The 18,145-nt window shown below is 40.2% G+C and overlaps 1 protein-coding gene across 4 annotated transcripts in view; it reads left to right on the forward strand.

Moving 5' to 3' along the window:
* rbms1 (RNA binding motif single stranded interacting protein 1) overlaps window positions 1–18,145 on the forward strand; it is a 175,124-nt gene that overhangs the window by 100,976 nt on the left and 56,003 nt on the right. For all 4 annotated transcript variants that reach the window (XM_003226358.4, XM_008119147.3, XM_008119146.3 and 1 more), the window contains exon 2: window positions 8,153–8,334. In XM_003226358.4, coding sequence (XP_003226406.1) covers window positions 8,153–8,334 — 182 coding nt within the window. The remainder of the gene's footprint in view (window positions 1–8,152; window positions 8,335–18,145) is intronic.

The following is an 18,145-nucleotide window of genomic DNA, read 5'->3' on the forward strand; positions in this document are numbered from 1 at the left end:
GAAGAAGAGCGCAGAGAGAATAGTGGTGACATGGAGGGAAGGAGCAGATATTCCATCCTTAGATACCAATTTATTTTTTAAACTGGGCACCTGCATGCTTACTTTGTGAGACTGAGACAGTTCTGTGCTGAAACACCCTGAATCGCTGCCATCAAAATGAGCTCTCTAATGATCTGTTGATTAACCTAACCTAAACTGAATACAGCATAATTGTGTCTGATTATGCAAATTTTACGATGAATTTATTTTCCTTGTTAGATGGGGCTGTTGTAAAAGATTGGCATCTAGAAATTGATATAAACTTTACTATAGCACATGCTTTATTATGCCTTTTCAGATATGTCATGGATACTAAGGAGATGCTATAGGCAGCCCCTGAGTTACATACGTCCGACTTATAAACAACCCATAATTAATAGGCCTGTGAAATTGATGAAAAATGTTTCAGTGCTCATTATAAAATTAAGGGGCATAGGTGATTCATTTCTAAAGTGTTTCTAAAATATTGTAAGTGTCTGTTTCATTACTGTAACACAATGGTTCCCCACCTGGGCTCCGCGGCACAGTAGTGGGCCGCAAGAATAAAAATCCGGTCCGTGAACCTCCTTCCTCTTTATTTATTTATTTAATTTGTTTTATTAATTTTATGCAGTTTCTCAAGTTGCTCCTGACACAACAAATATTTAATTTTATTTCTGCTCCTTTCCGCAGAGCTGACCATTGCATTGGGTAGACTACATCAGCTCTAGATTATTAAATATAGTTTTCTGTGGGCGAGCAGATGGCGACTTCTGCACGGCATATCCTCCGTATCAGAAACTAGAGCTGATGTGGTCTATCCAATGCAGTTTTCTGAATCAGCACCCCAAATAACCAAATAGAATCTAAGGTTGACCAAAAACTGATTCGTAACCCTTTTGGTACTAATGTTGGAGAGCGCTCCCTGGTCAAGTGATCCCTGGTCAAGGTAGTCCCCGGTCAAGTGGGCCCTGGTCAAAAAAAGGTTGAGAACCATTGCTCTAACGAGAGTAACTAATTTTTCATTACTATAGTAATTGCATGGGAGGGGGCTTCTGGGGCTCCTTTCACTCCTTTTTAGAGGTATTGGGGTGAAACTTGCTACAATGGTAAAACATATTTACCACTGAAAATGAACCAGAAAAGGATTGTGTCTGCCTCAACCAATTTGTTGTGTGGGTTGTGGCAACCAATGTACACAAAATCGGCTGACAGATACCCTTGAAATGCTTCAAAAAAAAAAAAGGCAAAAGGCTCACATCCAGCTCCCCAAAAAAGCAAGCAGTAAAGCCTCAGCTTTAAGCTATCACTGACTTCTTCTCTCTCTCTCTCTGGTGCTAGTACCTTAGTGCTTGTCTGCCTGCCTGCAAAGCTAACTAACTGAGCCCAGCACAAAGCTGTTTTAACTTTCCGTGCCCAATCGCAAATGGAGTCTACAGCGTGGCAATCGGGAATTTAAAGAGCAATGGCCGTGGCACTGCCTCCTCCCTGCCTCCTCCCCCTCCCCGCTCCTTCAGCCCCGATTGGCTGAGAGACATAGCAATGCATTTGGTTTCACCTCGTTGTAGTATTTGCTTCCTCTGTGAATTAAAACTGTGCCACAGAGACTTAACGACATTTATGTAACTTATGAAAAAATACCAGGTAAAAGTAAATTTTCGGCATGGGCAATGCCCATGCGTTGGATATCGCATCATATGCACCGATCTGACAAATTAGATCTGACTTACGATGGAGAATAGAAGTTTTGCACAGTCCTAAAAGTTAAGAATGGAGGTGAGATAACAGGAATTAAAAGAAATCTACCTCAAAGAAGGCAAACTTACTCCTGGAAGAGTGAACATGGGGAAAAGGTGTCTGTACTGAAGCTTTATCACCAAGCCTTGTTTCCACAATAAGCCAAATTTTTCAAAATCCAATGATAACAGGAACAGATAATGAAGTGAAATCTTCTGAACAGAGGCACAGACAGGAAAACAAACACCACAGGAATGTTTACCCTACCCTTTGCTATATACTCTTTCCAGATAGATAGATAGATATCTGGAATTACACTTTACAAATAAACCTCTTCCAACTTACATACAAATTCAACTTAAGAACAAATCTACAGAATCTATCTTTTTTCATAACTTGAGGACTGCCTGTATTGATTACAGTAGGATTAGGGACACTGGTCCCCTCTGAAAGTGAAAATCTGTGAATAAAGAAATTGCTAGGTTTTTTAAAAAAAAAAATCTGAGAGAACACCTCTCTAGGAATTTCTAGGTCGATTTCTAGGCATGGTAGCTGACCATAAATTCTAATTGCAAGACCTAGAGATTTTTAGAAAGGTGTTTTCCCTAGACATTTCTAGGTCATCCAGCCTGACTGGAAGAAGTTGGCCATTGAGTCACACTGGAACTCTAGAGATTTCTGTAGAAAACATTTGAAATCACATCAACAAATGATGAAATCCGCAAATCTCGTGTGTGTGTTGGGGGGGGGGGGGGTAACTGTATAACTTTCTCCCAGGGGATGTTCTGAAGATGTATAATGCCCCTTCTACAGTTGAATGGAAAGCGTATGAGCCATATATGAAGCAATTCTAAATTCTTTAGAGAAGTATGTTATGATGATGCAACATAAATGTAATACTGGTGATACCTTAAGAGGTTGAAAGCACCTAATCCCTTCTATTCTCCTCCCTAGCATGAATTATGTCTTGCCTTTCCCCTTTCAGGGAATGATGGAGTTATGCATGAATCACATCACATTAGCATCAGCCTAATCCTTGGTTCTGTCTTCATCAGAATTTGCTAACCTATTCAGTTTGTACTTTCAAATTCTATTTAAGTGGGAGCATAGTTTAGCATTTACCATTGTTAACATTGTGATTTAAAATGTAATGCTGGACCTGACCCCATTTTCTTGTTCAAGAGTTCACCGTTTTCCAGAAATGAGGCACTTGGGTTTTGTGGGGCAATTTTGGACTAAAATTTCTAGACTTATATATGAGGATATACAATACTCTTCAAAGTGTACGGTCAAGTAAGGCATTCATTCACAACGATAAGAAGGTCATGCATTGGGTATGGACAATTTGTAGCATTGGGCTTAATTTCTCATCAACAATTGAACAATAATTGGAGTTGTTAACTGGAATGGGGATCTAGACATATCCCTCAATACCACAGATAAATAATAATAATACATGTTTATTTGTATCCCCACAGTTCAAGATGGGATACAGAACAGCTAAAACACATTACCATAAAATACATATGTTAAAATACATTACCACAAATTACATATATTAAAATACAGAGTTCAGGGATTAAAATACAATACAAGTAGAATGTAAATTTAAAATTCATAGTTAAAAATAGACTATGTAGGCCTGCCGAAAGAAATTGGCTTTTAATTGTATTTTAAATTCTGACTGCACATTTAGCTGTCAAATCTCTTCTGACAGGTTGTTCCACAGTCTGGGTGGCCGATGAAAAGATCCTCTGGGTGACAGTTGTTGGTTGGCTTCTGGCTGGTTAGGGTAAATATAGAGGATCTCAGTGTCCTAAGGGGCCATGGATTATACGAGAGAAGGCAATCCTGTAGGTAAACTGAATACACAAACCATTGTAGGTCTTTAAGGGTTGTAACCAATACTTTATACTTTTGGTAAGAGACTAGTTGGCAACCAGTAGAGGGACTTTAGTATAGATGTAAAATGCTCCCTCCTAAATGTCCTCGTAACAGATCTGGCTGCCATGTTTTGAATTAATTGGAGTTTCCAAACTTGGTAGAAAGGTCACAATTGATGTATCAGCCAAAGCTGGCAGTAAGCACTCCTGACCCTCACATCTATCTGAGCTGATATTTGAAGAGTCCAATCCAGGAGCACTCCCAAGCTGCAAACAGTCTTTCCGGGGGAGTGTAACTCTGTCCAAAATTGCTTCACACACCTCCACCCCCAAGTTAGGACCACAAAATGTATATATTAATGACAAGCACTTATATCTTGTTTCAGTTTGCTTGTCTTCATCCAGCCCATTACCTCCTCCGGTCAGTCATTTAGACATGCTATGTCTAGTTAAAGCTGTTTTTGAAAGCATGGAGAAATATATTGGTGTCATCCAGCACCTTTGTCTTATCTGCATCAATGTACGACAGAGATGCTTGCCATTAAGGGTCCTAACCTCAGGTTGTAGTTGTTTCAGCCAATTCTGGGTGGAGTCACAGCTTGGGAGTGTTCCTGGATAGTAACCTTCCCCCGCTTGGTGATCTCTTGCAGCCGCATAGCAGGCAAATTCCTATGAAAATACACATGTCTTCGACTATTGATGAAAGACATAGAGGGGATGGTAGCCATATGTCATTGGGAAATATGTCTCAGGCAGATCTTATGTTTATTTATTTATTTTATTTACAGTATTTATATTCCACCCTTCTCACCTCGAAGGGGACTCAGGGCGGATCACATTATACACACACAGGGCAAACATTCAATGCCCATATACATAGAACCGAGACAGAGACAGACAGACGCAGAGGAAATTTAACCTTCTCCTGAGGGGATGTTTGATTCTGGCCACAGGGGGGAGCAGCTGCTTCATAATCCACTCTGACCACACTTCCTCATTCCAATGTCATAAACTAGTTAAATTTGCCTCCCCACTTTTTATAAGTGGTACCTTATTTCCTACTTGATAGATGCAACTATCTTTCGGGTTGCTAGGTCAGCAACGAGCAGGGGCTATTTTTTTTTTAATTGACGGGTGCTCACCCCGCCATGGGCTGGCCTCGAACTCATGACCTCCTGGTCAGAGTGATTTCTTGCAGCAGGCTGCTTTTACCAGCCTGCGCCACAGCCCGGCACAAATAATAAAGCTTGAGACATTCAAAGAGGGCATAATTCATTCTGTTACTAGTTGCCTTGAAGAAGCAGCATATTACTTTTACTGTTGGAGTATACTAAATTACTTGTTTGTAATAGCTCTTTGGGCAGTTTTCACCCATCCTTGATATCTTTTGTGGGGAATCAGATCCACAGTATACAGTTCCCCAAAAGTTACCTCCCCGTTATCTGGCTGTGTAAAAGCTTTTGGGTTTAGATACACTTCCTTTTCTTAAAAAAGCTCTTTGCTTTCTTTACGACATTTCCTTAAATCATGTGAGCCACTTGGAATGAGCTCTCTGGGAAACATCCTGAAGATGGAAATTTTAATAGAAGGTGAAACAAACAACTGTACTTGGCTTTTTTTCCCCTTTGCTTTCTTCCGCAAGGGAGACTATAGAGCTACTTGACACTCTGTACTACAGCTCTCTGGTCTATGGTGAGTATTGTAGAGCTATATTTAAAATCTTTTAGTAACTCCATAGTCTCCTGGGTGGAAGGAAGCAATTAAAAATGCCTGAGTGCCTTATTCAGTCTTGTATTAGCATTTTCATCTTCAGGAAAGTTCCCAGAGCATTTGCACAAAGTGATTCCTATGCTTTAAGAATGACAAAAAAAGTTTAAAGAAAGAGGAAGTGGCATGCAAATTGAAAGAAATTTTACTTAGTTCTGAAGTTTTGGAAAAAGGCAGAGAGTGTGTTTGCTTAACTAAGAACATGGTTTTTGAGAAAAATAACTTCAGGCACTTTCATGTCATTTTTAAAAAGTCAGTTGAGATAAAAATGATTCCAAACTCTCCTTGTGGCAACATATTGGGATAACACCAACTTTTGCAGTGTTTCCCCAAGGATTTCTGTTCTCAGTGAAAGGAATGTAATTGTGCTCTCTATCTGCTCCAAAGCCACTGTTACAAATAATAGCATTACTATTATTACATATTTACTTACAAATGCTGACAGGGTAAGGCCTCCCTTTCTAGTTTTATGTAGTGCAGGGGTTGATACGTAAAGAAAAAAGAAGGACTTGGTTTTTTTTTATTTGGGACCTAGGATGTTTAGGATTTTAAATGCTAATCTTCAACCTTTTGAATTGTGTTTGGTGTAACATGATTCCATAGGATAAGATCTGTTCTTCTGATTTCTGAACTAATTGCTGCTTCTGAAAATTCTTCAAAGGTACATCTCTGTAATTTGTTCTTAATGTAATTACAGCAAGCCTTAGAGTAGCTTCAGCTGACTTTATAAAAAATGGGAATGACTAGTGTACCAACTAAAGCATTCAACCTGCTCATCCAGATGCAGAACTGAGTTCACAAACTCCTCAAAACTACTAACACAATTTTTCAAGAAAACTGTCACCAGATTTTATGGAGTCCATCTCTCTGCTGACAAGGACCGTGTCTATCTAAATCTGGCATCCTCAAACTGTAGCTCTCCAGCTGTTTGGGCCTCCTACTCCCAGAAATGTTAGCCAGATTTTTGTTCAGTAGTCATAAATTCTGGAAGTTGGGGGCCCGAATAGCTGGAGGGTGCAGCTTGAGGATGCCTGGTCTAGATTAAAGCATTCAGTCACTTTGTGGTTTTAATGACTCATAATGAAAATGGACATAGCTGTTTTTGCTATAAACTATACAAAATGTTGTAGTAATCTTCAGCTTAAGGAGCAGGGGTGTATGTATTAAGCAAGGTGCTTTTGTGATGTGCAAAGCCAGGCTCTACCCAATATCTAGAAGCTACACATAATACATGTAAAATATAAAGATGGGTCCACTGAATTTAGACAAAACATTTAGCCACTTCACTCTTTTCATATTCCAGTTTCAGACAGTACTTTCTGGCTCTCAGAATGAATAGCTTTTACATTCCTAAAAACTGCTTAAGGTTTTGGACTAGTGTGTATGATGCTCTTGAACTAAAACATTGCTCAGTGTTTCCATTACAAATTTAGAACTGGGGCAAAGAAAGCTTCATGCTTTGAAACTGTGTCTGGCTTTGAGTCCCAAACAACGGCCTTTTTAAAGAGGCCTAAGGCCTGATTCATTCCAAGGTAAAGTCTTTAAAAAGCTTAGTCGAAGTGATTTCAGAGTGAAATGAATTCTTCTGCTGGGAGTAAAGTGTATTTGGCTAGTTATCTAAATTCCATTAGCTATTTGATAGCATAATATTTGCTGTAGAGATAGAGATGATTTTTACCTGGCAGAACAGCATATATGCCCCTTTAATTTTAGTGTGCTTTAATCTGAAAACATATCTGCTAATAATACTGCATCATAGGATGCCATATTATGAGATAACTTGTGTCTGGGTATAAATATACAATTGTAACTGTTTTAAACTACAGACAGTCCCCAAGTTACAAACTAGGTTTTTTCTTAAGTTGAATTTGTTTATAAGTCGGAACCGGTACATTTTTCTGTGTAACTCCAGCTTTAGATAGCATAGGGAAGAGATAGCACCCATTAGGTGTTTGCTTTGTGGTTTGCACCCCTACCCCTGTTCAGAAAATTTTACCTCACTTTCTGTTTCTGTGATAATTGGATTTTTAAAAACTTGGCTTCTTGTGGAAACAAGGATTGGTGATAAAGCTTCAGCTGAGACACGTTTTCTCCATGATAACTCTTTCAGGAGTGATTTTTCCTTTTTAGTTGTAGATTTCTCTCACTTCCTGTTGTCTCACCCCAGTTCTTAACTGTGAGTTGTTTGTAAGTTGGATGTTTGTAACATAGACACTGCCTGTATAGGCAAAATGCACAGAATCAAGCATGGGGGAGTGCTAAAATAATTGCCAATAATTGTATTTTTTATTACGTAAATCATAATATCTAGAAGACTAGAGCCCAGGAAAGTCTCTGATGTGAATTTCCACATTAGAGTTTTTCCTCATTGGAAGTAGGTAGCTTTACTCTTACTCAGACCTAAATTTTGTGATTGTATGCTGTGAAGTATGGGATTTTGTTGAAAGCTTGAAGTTCAAGAGAAGATCAAATAATTAATGAAACAGGGTGTGCTGTCTGGCCAAATAAAAGTCAATATTTTGCAATTGGTCAGGGATAACCTGTATGATTGACTGTATCTGCTTACTTATGCTGCTGTTGGATTTCCTGATACTTTATGCCTCTATGGAAGTGAGCATATCTGAAAGACAGAATTATAATCCCAAACTCCATTGTTTTCTTTGTGACCAAATGCTCCTGAGAGTGCTGTGAAGTTTCTGTTGCATGTGCTGGTTCTTTCTTCTGACCCTTCTTCTTTCACTTTGCAGCAGCCCATTGTGCCTGCACACCCAATGGCTCCTCCCAGTCCCAGTATCACCAGCAGCAATAACAACAGCAGTAGCAGCAGCAGCAGCAACTCAGGATGGGATCAATTAAGTAAAACCAACCTTTATATCAGAGGGCTGCCTCCAAACACCACCGACCAAGACTTAGTAAAATTATGCCAACCGTAAGTATACATCTCAAAAGTGAATTGAGGAATATCTTATGTTGAAATTAGATGTTTTACGTTGGGGTAGATAAGCTTTTGTGTGACCTACTTTATTCTTGTTTCGTTTTTGCTTAAAGTGCCCCCAATCTGGGGCAGAAGTCAAACAGAAAAAAAGGTTTTTATGAACACAGGGACTTGTTTCTGCACTGTAACTAAATGGAGTATTGTCCATCTACTATCCCAGATTTCCTTTATCTGAATCGTAGAATTTTGGAGAAGAAGAAGAACACTTTTAGAACACTAGAAAATATTGATCACCTAGAAATCTTCTACATGAAACACCAACTACTTCTACCTCCTTTCTGCCCACTCTGGTTTTAGTCCAGAGGATAAAGTTAGAAAAGAGAGAGAATACTTTTAGACTCTAAAAAAAGATCTTGTCAGTGGAAACCCAAGTCTTTGAGTTAACCATAGCATGTTTAGAGCATCTAGAATTATTCATCTGTCAAGATCGTTGTCATTTGTTTATCAGTATAATACTGTTATTGGGATATGCTATTGGAATGGGATTCTCCTAGTTTGTGATACGCATTGTGTAAGATTTGATGGTTTGGATCCATACAAACCTCTTTTTTTTTTTTTATTTGCAAAAGCTCTCTTACATGCATAGAAAAGGAATTAATGTATGCCTCACACAATATGTCACACGGAAAGTAAACCGATCTATGTCTGATCTCCTAAAGGCAGAAGGGTTTGAGTATGTAGACTCATAACAAGTGCAATGAAGCCTGTCTATTACAGTTCCGTGTGTGTTTCAGTTCCAGCTCTTGTATAAGTAGAATAGCGCTGGTGGCAATTTTCCTTCCACTCAGAGTTCTTTGGATCTTACCATTCAGTTTATACTGAAACAGTCAGCAACTATGCAAAACAGTATGTAGAATTCTTCTGATGAAGATCTCAAATAGTTGCCTTAAGCTTGGGTCACTGTAGGCAAACTGCATCCGTCTGTCAAACGTCTTTCAACATAACTAAGGAAGCAAATGGTTTAATAAGTTTAAAAAAAACCTGGCTGGCCTGCCATTGTCAAGATGTTTTTATGCTCTTTTAAAAAATTGATCATGGAAAATTAAGCAAATGCCGTTATTCTTCCTGTTTAGCTTTTATTTTATTTTTTTTTGGACATCCCTTCCCCATTGAATGAAGTGGTACAGTGTGTTTTATACCACAGCAGCTAATTTTGCATCCTTTCCATGACAAGTGAAGCAGAATGATAGAAAGCTCAGCTGAGTTTTATTTTTACAGTAATAAATCTATTTTGTAATTATAGGTTATTGGGTTGGTTTTTTGGCTCTGGAAATTAGGGGAGACAGACTTCTTACAGTATGGATAGGTACAATGTAAATCCATCAGGGCAAAGTTCATTGTTGCCCTCAGTGCTGTCATTCAAAATAATTAACAACCAGTTCCCATCCCATCTGTCCTCCATGGCTCCAAGAGATCTACACTCTGACCCGCTCACCTCTCTGTCCTCTTCGTCCACTTGGTTATTTCTGTCTCCCCTTCTAACTTACACAGCTTGAGAGTCTTTTAACAATTTTAACAACCAGTTCCAGAAAACCAGTATGAACTGGCTAAATGACACCACTCTTTATGCCCAGCCATAAGATGTAAGGCTGGGATTCTTGATTTCAGCTTGCTCTGCTTTTTGAGCAGAATTTTATAATGCGGTAAAATTGCTCATATTTTAAAGCAGATGTATGTTTGCTTAAATGGAAATTGTATGTTGACAATCCTCCATTCTCATTTTAGTGTGTAGTCTTCAACACATTTTTTAGTATTTTATAATTATCAGTTTGTGGCTGGAGCCATTTTGATGTCTGAAAGCATGTGTCTCCGTGGATGTATTATGGCATGAGTTGTTGCCTATAAAATGTCGCAATAAGACACTTAGGATGCCCTCCCTTACCCATATAACTTTGGAGTGGGTTTCATTGAAATTGTTGAGGTCTATATATGACTGGGCATGCTTCCACTATTAGCCTCTAGGGAGTCCTTACTGCACCATTGGCCTCTAAAGAACATGTTTTGTTCTGATTCAAAGACTGTCATAACTTCCCAGTCTGGGGATGGATAATAACAAAATGATCTACATTTCAAGACTCTGCATATTACTTTATATATATTAGCAATACTTGCTTGCATTGATGTATCTACCAGCAATGTCTTCTTACTCATAATTTTAGTCCTACATGCTGTTCTAAATGAACGTAGACTACAGCCAAAGAAATACTTTTGTTTTATTGTCTGTCAGGAACTTTTGGGTACAGCACCAGATTATGTTCCCACCATTTCAGCAAAATAAATTGCTAGCCATTAAGTACAGTATTAATATAGATAACTTCAAAAAATTGCTATAGTTGTGTAGATCACTCTTACTTCGCTTTAAAAAGTGTCTCGTTGCTTTATTGACTGTATTCAGCACAGTTTTGTCATGAAGTACTGCCAGTGATAAACCTGAACATGTTTTCATTTTGATAATATTTCTTCTTCTCAGAAGAGGGCTTTTATCAGTGACTCTGCAGTTGAAATTTTCTATACTTTTTGTATCAATTGTGCTCTTTTAATAGATTAATTTGTAAAAATTGCTCCTATGGTTGTTGCTATTTCTTGATTCATATTTGGACCTACTTCTCTTCCCCACCTCTGTTCAACTGTGTTTTCCAATAGCAGTACCATTTGTATGTTTCCATTGCCAGACTGGAGCAGACTTCCATGTAATATATGTAAAACACTTGCTGGGGAAAACACATGTTTTCATTTGACTTTAGTAAATTTCTAACTATAATAGTGTATTTTCAATAGGCTGTCCTATTTGGAAACATAAGTTTACCAGTTTAGTTCTTTGTTAATTGATCCAGTTCCAACTGCTGCTGCCTTTTCAGAGGCAGATGTTGAGATTGGAGAATTTGAAATTTGTTGAATTGGATTTTATTTGTTTAGGTAGTTTTTATAGCCCTTTGTATTTTGAAATCACCCTATTAAATCTTCACAGAAAAAAGCCCCACTAGAATTAGAATCTGCCTTCAAACTGTTTAAGGGGTTCATAATTTAGAGACTTGAACCTTTAAGGGCATAATACAGGGTGGGCCAAAAGTCATAAAGAAGTCATCTGATGTTTTCATAATTTTTGGGGGAAAAATTGAAATGATTTTATGTATAATGTTGTGTAATTTTAATTCCTATATATACTGTATATGATGCTGTGATATTGTAAATAAAAAACAAAAAATAAAGGAGTTATCAAATATTGAAACCTCATTGTGGCTTTTGGCCCACCTTGTACTTTTGGAGGCCCAAAGTCACAAAGGGGCTTAAATATTTATTAACTCACAAACCAGTATTTAATAACTTCCCCATACAATTTTATATATTCTCACATGTGGTCTTAACACTAAAACTTGATGTCCTGCCTCTTTCTCTATATGTAATATATAGTGTAATTCACCCAGAACTATCCAGGCAAGGGGCCAAGTCCCCTGTGTTTCCCCCCATACTTCTTTTTAGAGACCAATTTAGTCTAGTCTATTCATGAATTAGCCTTGCTGTATTCTGCTACAAAAACCATGGTTGATAATGCCTCATTGTAAGTTTGGCAAGCCTATGTACTAGAAAATTTGAAAGGGGGACCCCCACATCAATTGTCTTATTATACAGTTGCTGTCATGGATTCCAAATAGACATTGAATTGGATTGTAATAAGAAAAGCAGCTGGTTTAAGAAAATACAATTGAGGGTATAATTACCACAACAGATCCCAGTATGCTTGCAGGACGGGTAAAGCAGTGGGCCACAGGCTTGTAAAGAATGATTTGATAACACACAAAATATCAGAAACAAAAACCTTTCAGATGTGCGCTTTTATAACCTAGACAGTATTTACCCCTGATCTTCAAAAATTCAATAATTTCATACCAAAAGTAACATTTTTGTAGATGGTTTCAACAACATTCTAAACATAATTCGAACTATTTTTAAAGTTCAAAAAGCTTTTCTGTTGCTTCAATCGTTTGTTCAGGTATTGTCACCAAAAATTGCACACATTTTCTAAACCATTATGTCCTTATTGGCTCACTTCTGTCTGAGCTTTTTTTTTATCGTGTCAGAAGCTACTTGAGAACATACTGCAAGTTGCTTCTGGTGTGAGAGAATTGGCCATCTACAGAGATGTTGCCCAGGGGATGCCTGGATCCATCCTGCTGAGAGGTTTCTCTCACGTCCCTTCAAACTAGAGATGACAGACAGGAGCTCACCCCATCTTGCGAATTCGAACCACCAATCTTCAGGTCAGCAAGCCAACCTTTAGGTTAGCAGTTCACCTGCACAAGGGTTTAATCCACTGCACCACAGCGGCTCTTTCTGTCTGAGTGACTTAACAGTTTTGTGACAGATGTGTGGCAGTTCCTTTTGGAATGGTATTCTCCTAGTGTGGGATGTTAGATGTCACCACAGGCCTCTCCTTCCATGTTTGCACGGCTCTTTGAAATTCCTCCTAACAGTAATCTATATATATAAAAGGGTAATGAAATTTCGGCCTAGGACAAAACAACAAAACTACACATCCCAGAAACACTAAACGTGGCAGCACAACCCCTCATCCATGCCTCTATGTTCATACAACAAAAAGAAAAGAAAAATAAAGTCCCAATTAGAGGGAGAGGAATAATTGTTTTTAATCCAATTGCTGCCAGTTAGAAGGCTAAGCTCCGTCCACTTGGTCTCCTAGCAACCCACTCAGCCCAGGGGACAGGCAGAGTTAGGCCTCACTTAGGCCTCTTCCACACTGCCTATAAAATACAGATTATCTGATTTTAACTGGATTATATGGCAGTGTAGACTCAAGGCCCTTCCACACAGCTATATAACCTATTTATAATGGACTTAATGTAAGGTAAAACCTTTACCCTTTACCTTAACTACCACCAATTCCTCAATACTTTATTTCCCATACCACCATACTTTGCCACAGCAACGTGTGGCTGGGCACAGCTAGTTTCCTATATATGTTTGCTCAGAAGATGGGATTTTTTTTATCAAGACCAGTTAGGCTTGCTTCTAGAGAAATGAGCTGTGTACACTACAGAGATTTTTCATGAAGCACCTTGTTTCTGGGATCCTACTATTATTGGGAAGTGACATATAAACGAGATAGATAGATCAATAGATCAGTCATTTGCATTGAAAACTGGTCCTGTTCTCATTAAAGTCCCTGTATTCCTTCATGACTCATGAATTCGTGCATGTCCTGTGCTTTAGTCAGTCTGACATCACGAACTCCTATAAAGTTATGGTCAGTTTCTTCAGAAAAAGCAATTATTCTGCTACTCCTCTGGCAGTAATGGAATTAATCACTGCTGTTGAAGAGAAGCTGTAGAATTACAGTACAACCCACGTACCATGGGAAAAATACCTGACAACATATGTTCTCATGAATTTTCCAGGTCTTCCAGGTGATTCTGTGGTATGCTTCTGTCAGAAGTATCCCCTGCAGATAAGGGGGTTGCACTGTATCTGTTCTGTTAATTGGTTAGATGAATTCTGGCTGAATCACACACAAAGATATCATACAGCTGTTTCAGCAGGTGAACATTTTAAGTTTACTTTTATGACTTACAAGCTAATATTTAAAGGCTAACCCATGTTCTGCACTGATTGAGAAATTCCTTATCTTGGAAGATCTTATTTTCTTTCTTTTTCACTATTTAAAAGCCTCGTGAGAATTGTCTTTTTTCAGAAAGCCTGTGACCTCCCAATGTTCAGTCTGTTCTCCTCTAAACACAAATCTTGTCAAAAAAACCCTCTAGTGGTGCCATAAAATGGGAACAACTTCAAGACATACAACAATAACAAAGGCTGGATGGCCTTCCATAGAGTTTCTTTAAACTCCAGGATTCTTAGCACCCATTTGCATGAATATCTTGCATTGTTAGTACAGCTGGTCATCTGTATGTGTGGATCCTATATTCTCTGATACAACTATCTTTGACTTGAAAATAGTTTTTTATAAAATTCAAAAGACAAACTTTGGTTTTGCCATTTTATATGAGGAGGACCCTTTTACTACATCACTTGTATATCCATGGATTTTGGTATCCAGTGGAGTCCTGGAACGAAATCTCAGGGCCCATCCAGACAGGGCTTTAAACATGGGAATTCCCGTTTTAAAAAGGGGATGGCTACAAAACATCAGCGCTAAATGCACACTGAATCGCGACAAAAGAGGAAAACTACGGAATAAAAGGTCCCCTTTTATCCCCTTTCTGGCCAAAAGATGCATATCTTCATATGTCTATGTGACCCTGCATTACAAAAACCATGTTTTCCTCTCTCCCCCCCCCCTTTTTTTTTTCCTGGAGACTGCTCCAGCTGATATCCCTTTTTAAAAGCCCGAAACAGCTGATCAGCTGATTGGGCTGTCAAACAGGCGCATCGCAGATTTAAAGGAAGCACGAATTGAGAACGCTCTAAAACACTTTATTTTATACTGTATCATATTAAACAGAGCTTGAATAAATAATTAGGAAAGGGAGAAATCTGGCGGAAGTTTTTTTTAAATTCACTCCATTGTGTGCTTTTCTCATGCGCACACATGCAAATATGTCAGCTCACCACAGCCGCTCCTGAATGAACACACAAGACTCTCTGTGATATCACCAGAAACTTTTACTGTAGGAAACATGAACATCAGAAAAGCCAAGAATGGGATACTACGGCCAACCCTCCTTTATATACCCTCCCCCTCATTTGAACAGTCTCTTCCCGCTCAGTAAAACCCCGCGCAAATTCCCCGCCAAGTCCAGCAGCCGTTTCTTCTCCAAGTCCTGAGCCGCAGGTGTCTTATCAATGTCAGTGACCCTGAAACTCAGAGCCACATCCAGGCTCTAGTAGCAGGGTTCTGACATGGCGTCCTCCTCCCCTTCATCCTGGAAGGAAAAGATTAAACACAACTATTGTTCTCCGCCGTCCAGAGTTCCTTTATACTTTTTTAACAGGCTGCAATGGAATACCGGGTGTACCTTTCCTAGGTCCTTGGGTAGCCTCAGCTCATAGGTCACTTCGTTTATTCTTTTTGCTACCCTGAATGGTCCTATATAGCGTGGAGCCAATTTCTTGGATGGGAATCCCAATTTTAGGTTTTTTGTGCTCAGCCAAACCAGATCTCCTTCGCCCAATTTGTCCCCCTCTCGGCGTCTACGATCCGCAAAGAGCTTGTACTTCTTTTGTGTTTCCCGCAATGCCTCTACCACGGTTTGCCACCCTTGCTTGATTTTGGCCGGCCATTCCTCGTCGGTCTGGCCCTCCCCTTCCTTCCACTCGGGTAGCCTGGGGAAAGGTGCCACCTCCTGTCCGTATACTATTTCGAATGGGGCACGACCTGTGGCTGAATGTACGGCCCCGTTAAAAGCCATCTCAGCAAACGGTAGAAGGTCCGCCCAATCATCCTGTCTATAATTGGTGTACATCCTTAAGAATTGGCACAGTGTCTGTTGGGTACGTTCGACCCCCCCGTTGGTCGCGGGATGAAAGGCCGAGCTCAGGTTCCTTTCTGCTCCTAACAGCTGTAAGAATTTTCCCCAAAATTTTGCAGTAAATTGGACTCCCCGGTCGCTAATTATTTTGTCGGGACACCCATGTAGGCGATATACATGCTTCACATACAAATCAGCAAGTTTTTCAGCTGAAGGGAGTTTTGGCAGGGCCACAAAGTGTGCCTGTTTTGAGAATAGGTCCAATATTGTCCAAATGTATCTGTGGCCTCTGCTGGGGGGTAGTTCGCCTACAAAATCCATGGCCACGCATTCCCATGGCCTCATGGGCTCCACCACCTTCTGCAATAGCCCCTGGGGCTTCCCCGGTGGTGTTTTTCCCTCTGCACATAATTCACACTGCGTGACGTACCCCCTGGCGTCTTTCCTCATTCCGGGCCACCAGCATTGTTTGGCCAACAGTTTAATAGTCCTGGTGGGGCCTAGATGACCCGCACCTTTGTTATCATGGTACTTCCTTAACATTTCTCGTCTTAAACATTCAGGGATATACAATTTCTTATTTACAAACACCAAATCCCCACACAATTCTCCCTTTTCTTTGTTAGTTTGTAACCATTTGTCCATTCCATACGCTCGCTTCAACTCTTCCTCCCATATTTCTCCTCCCCCCGTGGAAATGGCAGTACGTTTGTTTTCTTTGGCCGCTTGTGCTCGAGTTAGTACTGCCAGGCCCCATTGCTTATCTAGGAATAGGCTCCCTTCAGATTCCTGAATTCCTCCCCCGTGCTGAGGCATCCGAGAGAGAGCGTCAGCGAGTATGTTATGTTTCCCCTGGAAGAATCTGAGTCTGAAATCAAAACGGCTGAAATATTGGGCCCATCTAATTTGCTTCGCCGATAGTTTACGAGGGGATCTTAGATACTGTAAATTTCTATGATCAGTCCACACCTCAAACGGTGTTCCACTTCCTTCCAGAAAGTGTCTCCAGCACTCTAGTGCTTTTAGAATAGCTAAGGCTTCTCTCTCCCAAATTGGCCAGTTTTTTTCTGTATCGCTAAACTTTTTTGACAGATAGCCACATGGCTTCAGGTTCCCCCCCTCGTCTTTCTGTAGCAGAACTGCCCCATATGCCCGGTCTGACGCATCGCAATGTAATACAAAGGCTTTAGACATATCAGGGTGCTGTAGGACAGGCTCCTCAGTAAAACGCTTTTTAAGGGCTTCGAAAGCTTCCTGGCATTCTATTGTCCAGGTCAGTTTGGCCCCTGGGGCCTTCACTTTGGCTGTTTCTCCCCTGCCTTTAGTCTTTAACAAATCCGTTAATGGCAAAGTGAGGCGCGCAAAGTCCTTGATAAATGTTCTATAGAAGTTTGCGAACCCTAGGAAGGATTGCAGCTGCTTCCGTGTTTTGGGGGCTTCCCACCCCCTCACGTCTTCTACCTTCGCAGGGTCCATCGCCACTCCCTGGGAGGAAATCCTATACCCCAGAAAGTCTATCTGGTCTTTATTGAACTCGCACTTGGCAAGCTTCGCATACAGTTTTGCTTCTCTCAACTTTTGCAGGACTTCCCTGACTAGTTCTATGTGTTGCTCCTTAGTCCGAGATATTATCAATATGTCATCTAAAAAAACAAAGACTCCCTTGTACAACAATGGATGCAACACTTCGTTGATTAATTGCATGAACGCGGCACCTCCGCCGCACAAACCGAAGGGGAGCACACGATAATTGAATAATCCGAATGCACAGGAGAAGGCCGTCTTCCACCTGTCCTCTGGTTTGATCTGCAATTTATGGTACGCTTCAATTAAGTCCAATTTAGTGAATATCTGTCCCTCCGATAACTGGGCGATCAAGTCCTTCACTAAGGGTAGGGGGTATTTATTTACAGAACTGATTGCATTCAGGCCCCTGTAGTCAATGCAGAGCCTCAGCGTTTGGTCCTTTTTCCGCCTGAACAACACAGGCGCCCCTAAAGGGGAATTTGAGGGCTCTATGAAACCCCTCGCTAGGTTTTTATCAATGTATTTTCTCAGTTCCTCCTTTTCCCTAGCCGACATTGGGTATATTTTTGCCTTGGGAAGCTCTGCTCCTGGGACTAGCTCTATCTTCACTTCAACTCTCCGCTTCGGTGGGAAACTGTCTGCTTCCTTCTCATCAAATACGTCCACAAAATCCCGATACTCTGGGGGTAATTTATCTGCCAGTTCTGCTATCCTGATAGAGTCTTCCTCCCCCCTTTTCCCCGGCTCCCTCTCCACTTCCTGGCTCCCTTCTTCCA

The sequence above is a fragment of the Anolis carolinensis genome, chromosome 1 (assembly GCF_035594765.1).
Source record: "Anolis carolinensis isolate JA03-04 chromosome 1, rAnoCar3.1.pri, whole genome shotgun sequence".
Classification (NCBI taxonomy): domain Eukaryota; kingdom Metazoa; phylum Chordata; class Lepidosauria; order Squamata; family Dactyloidae; genus Anolis; species Anolis carolinensis.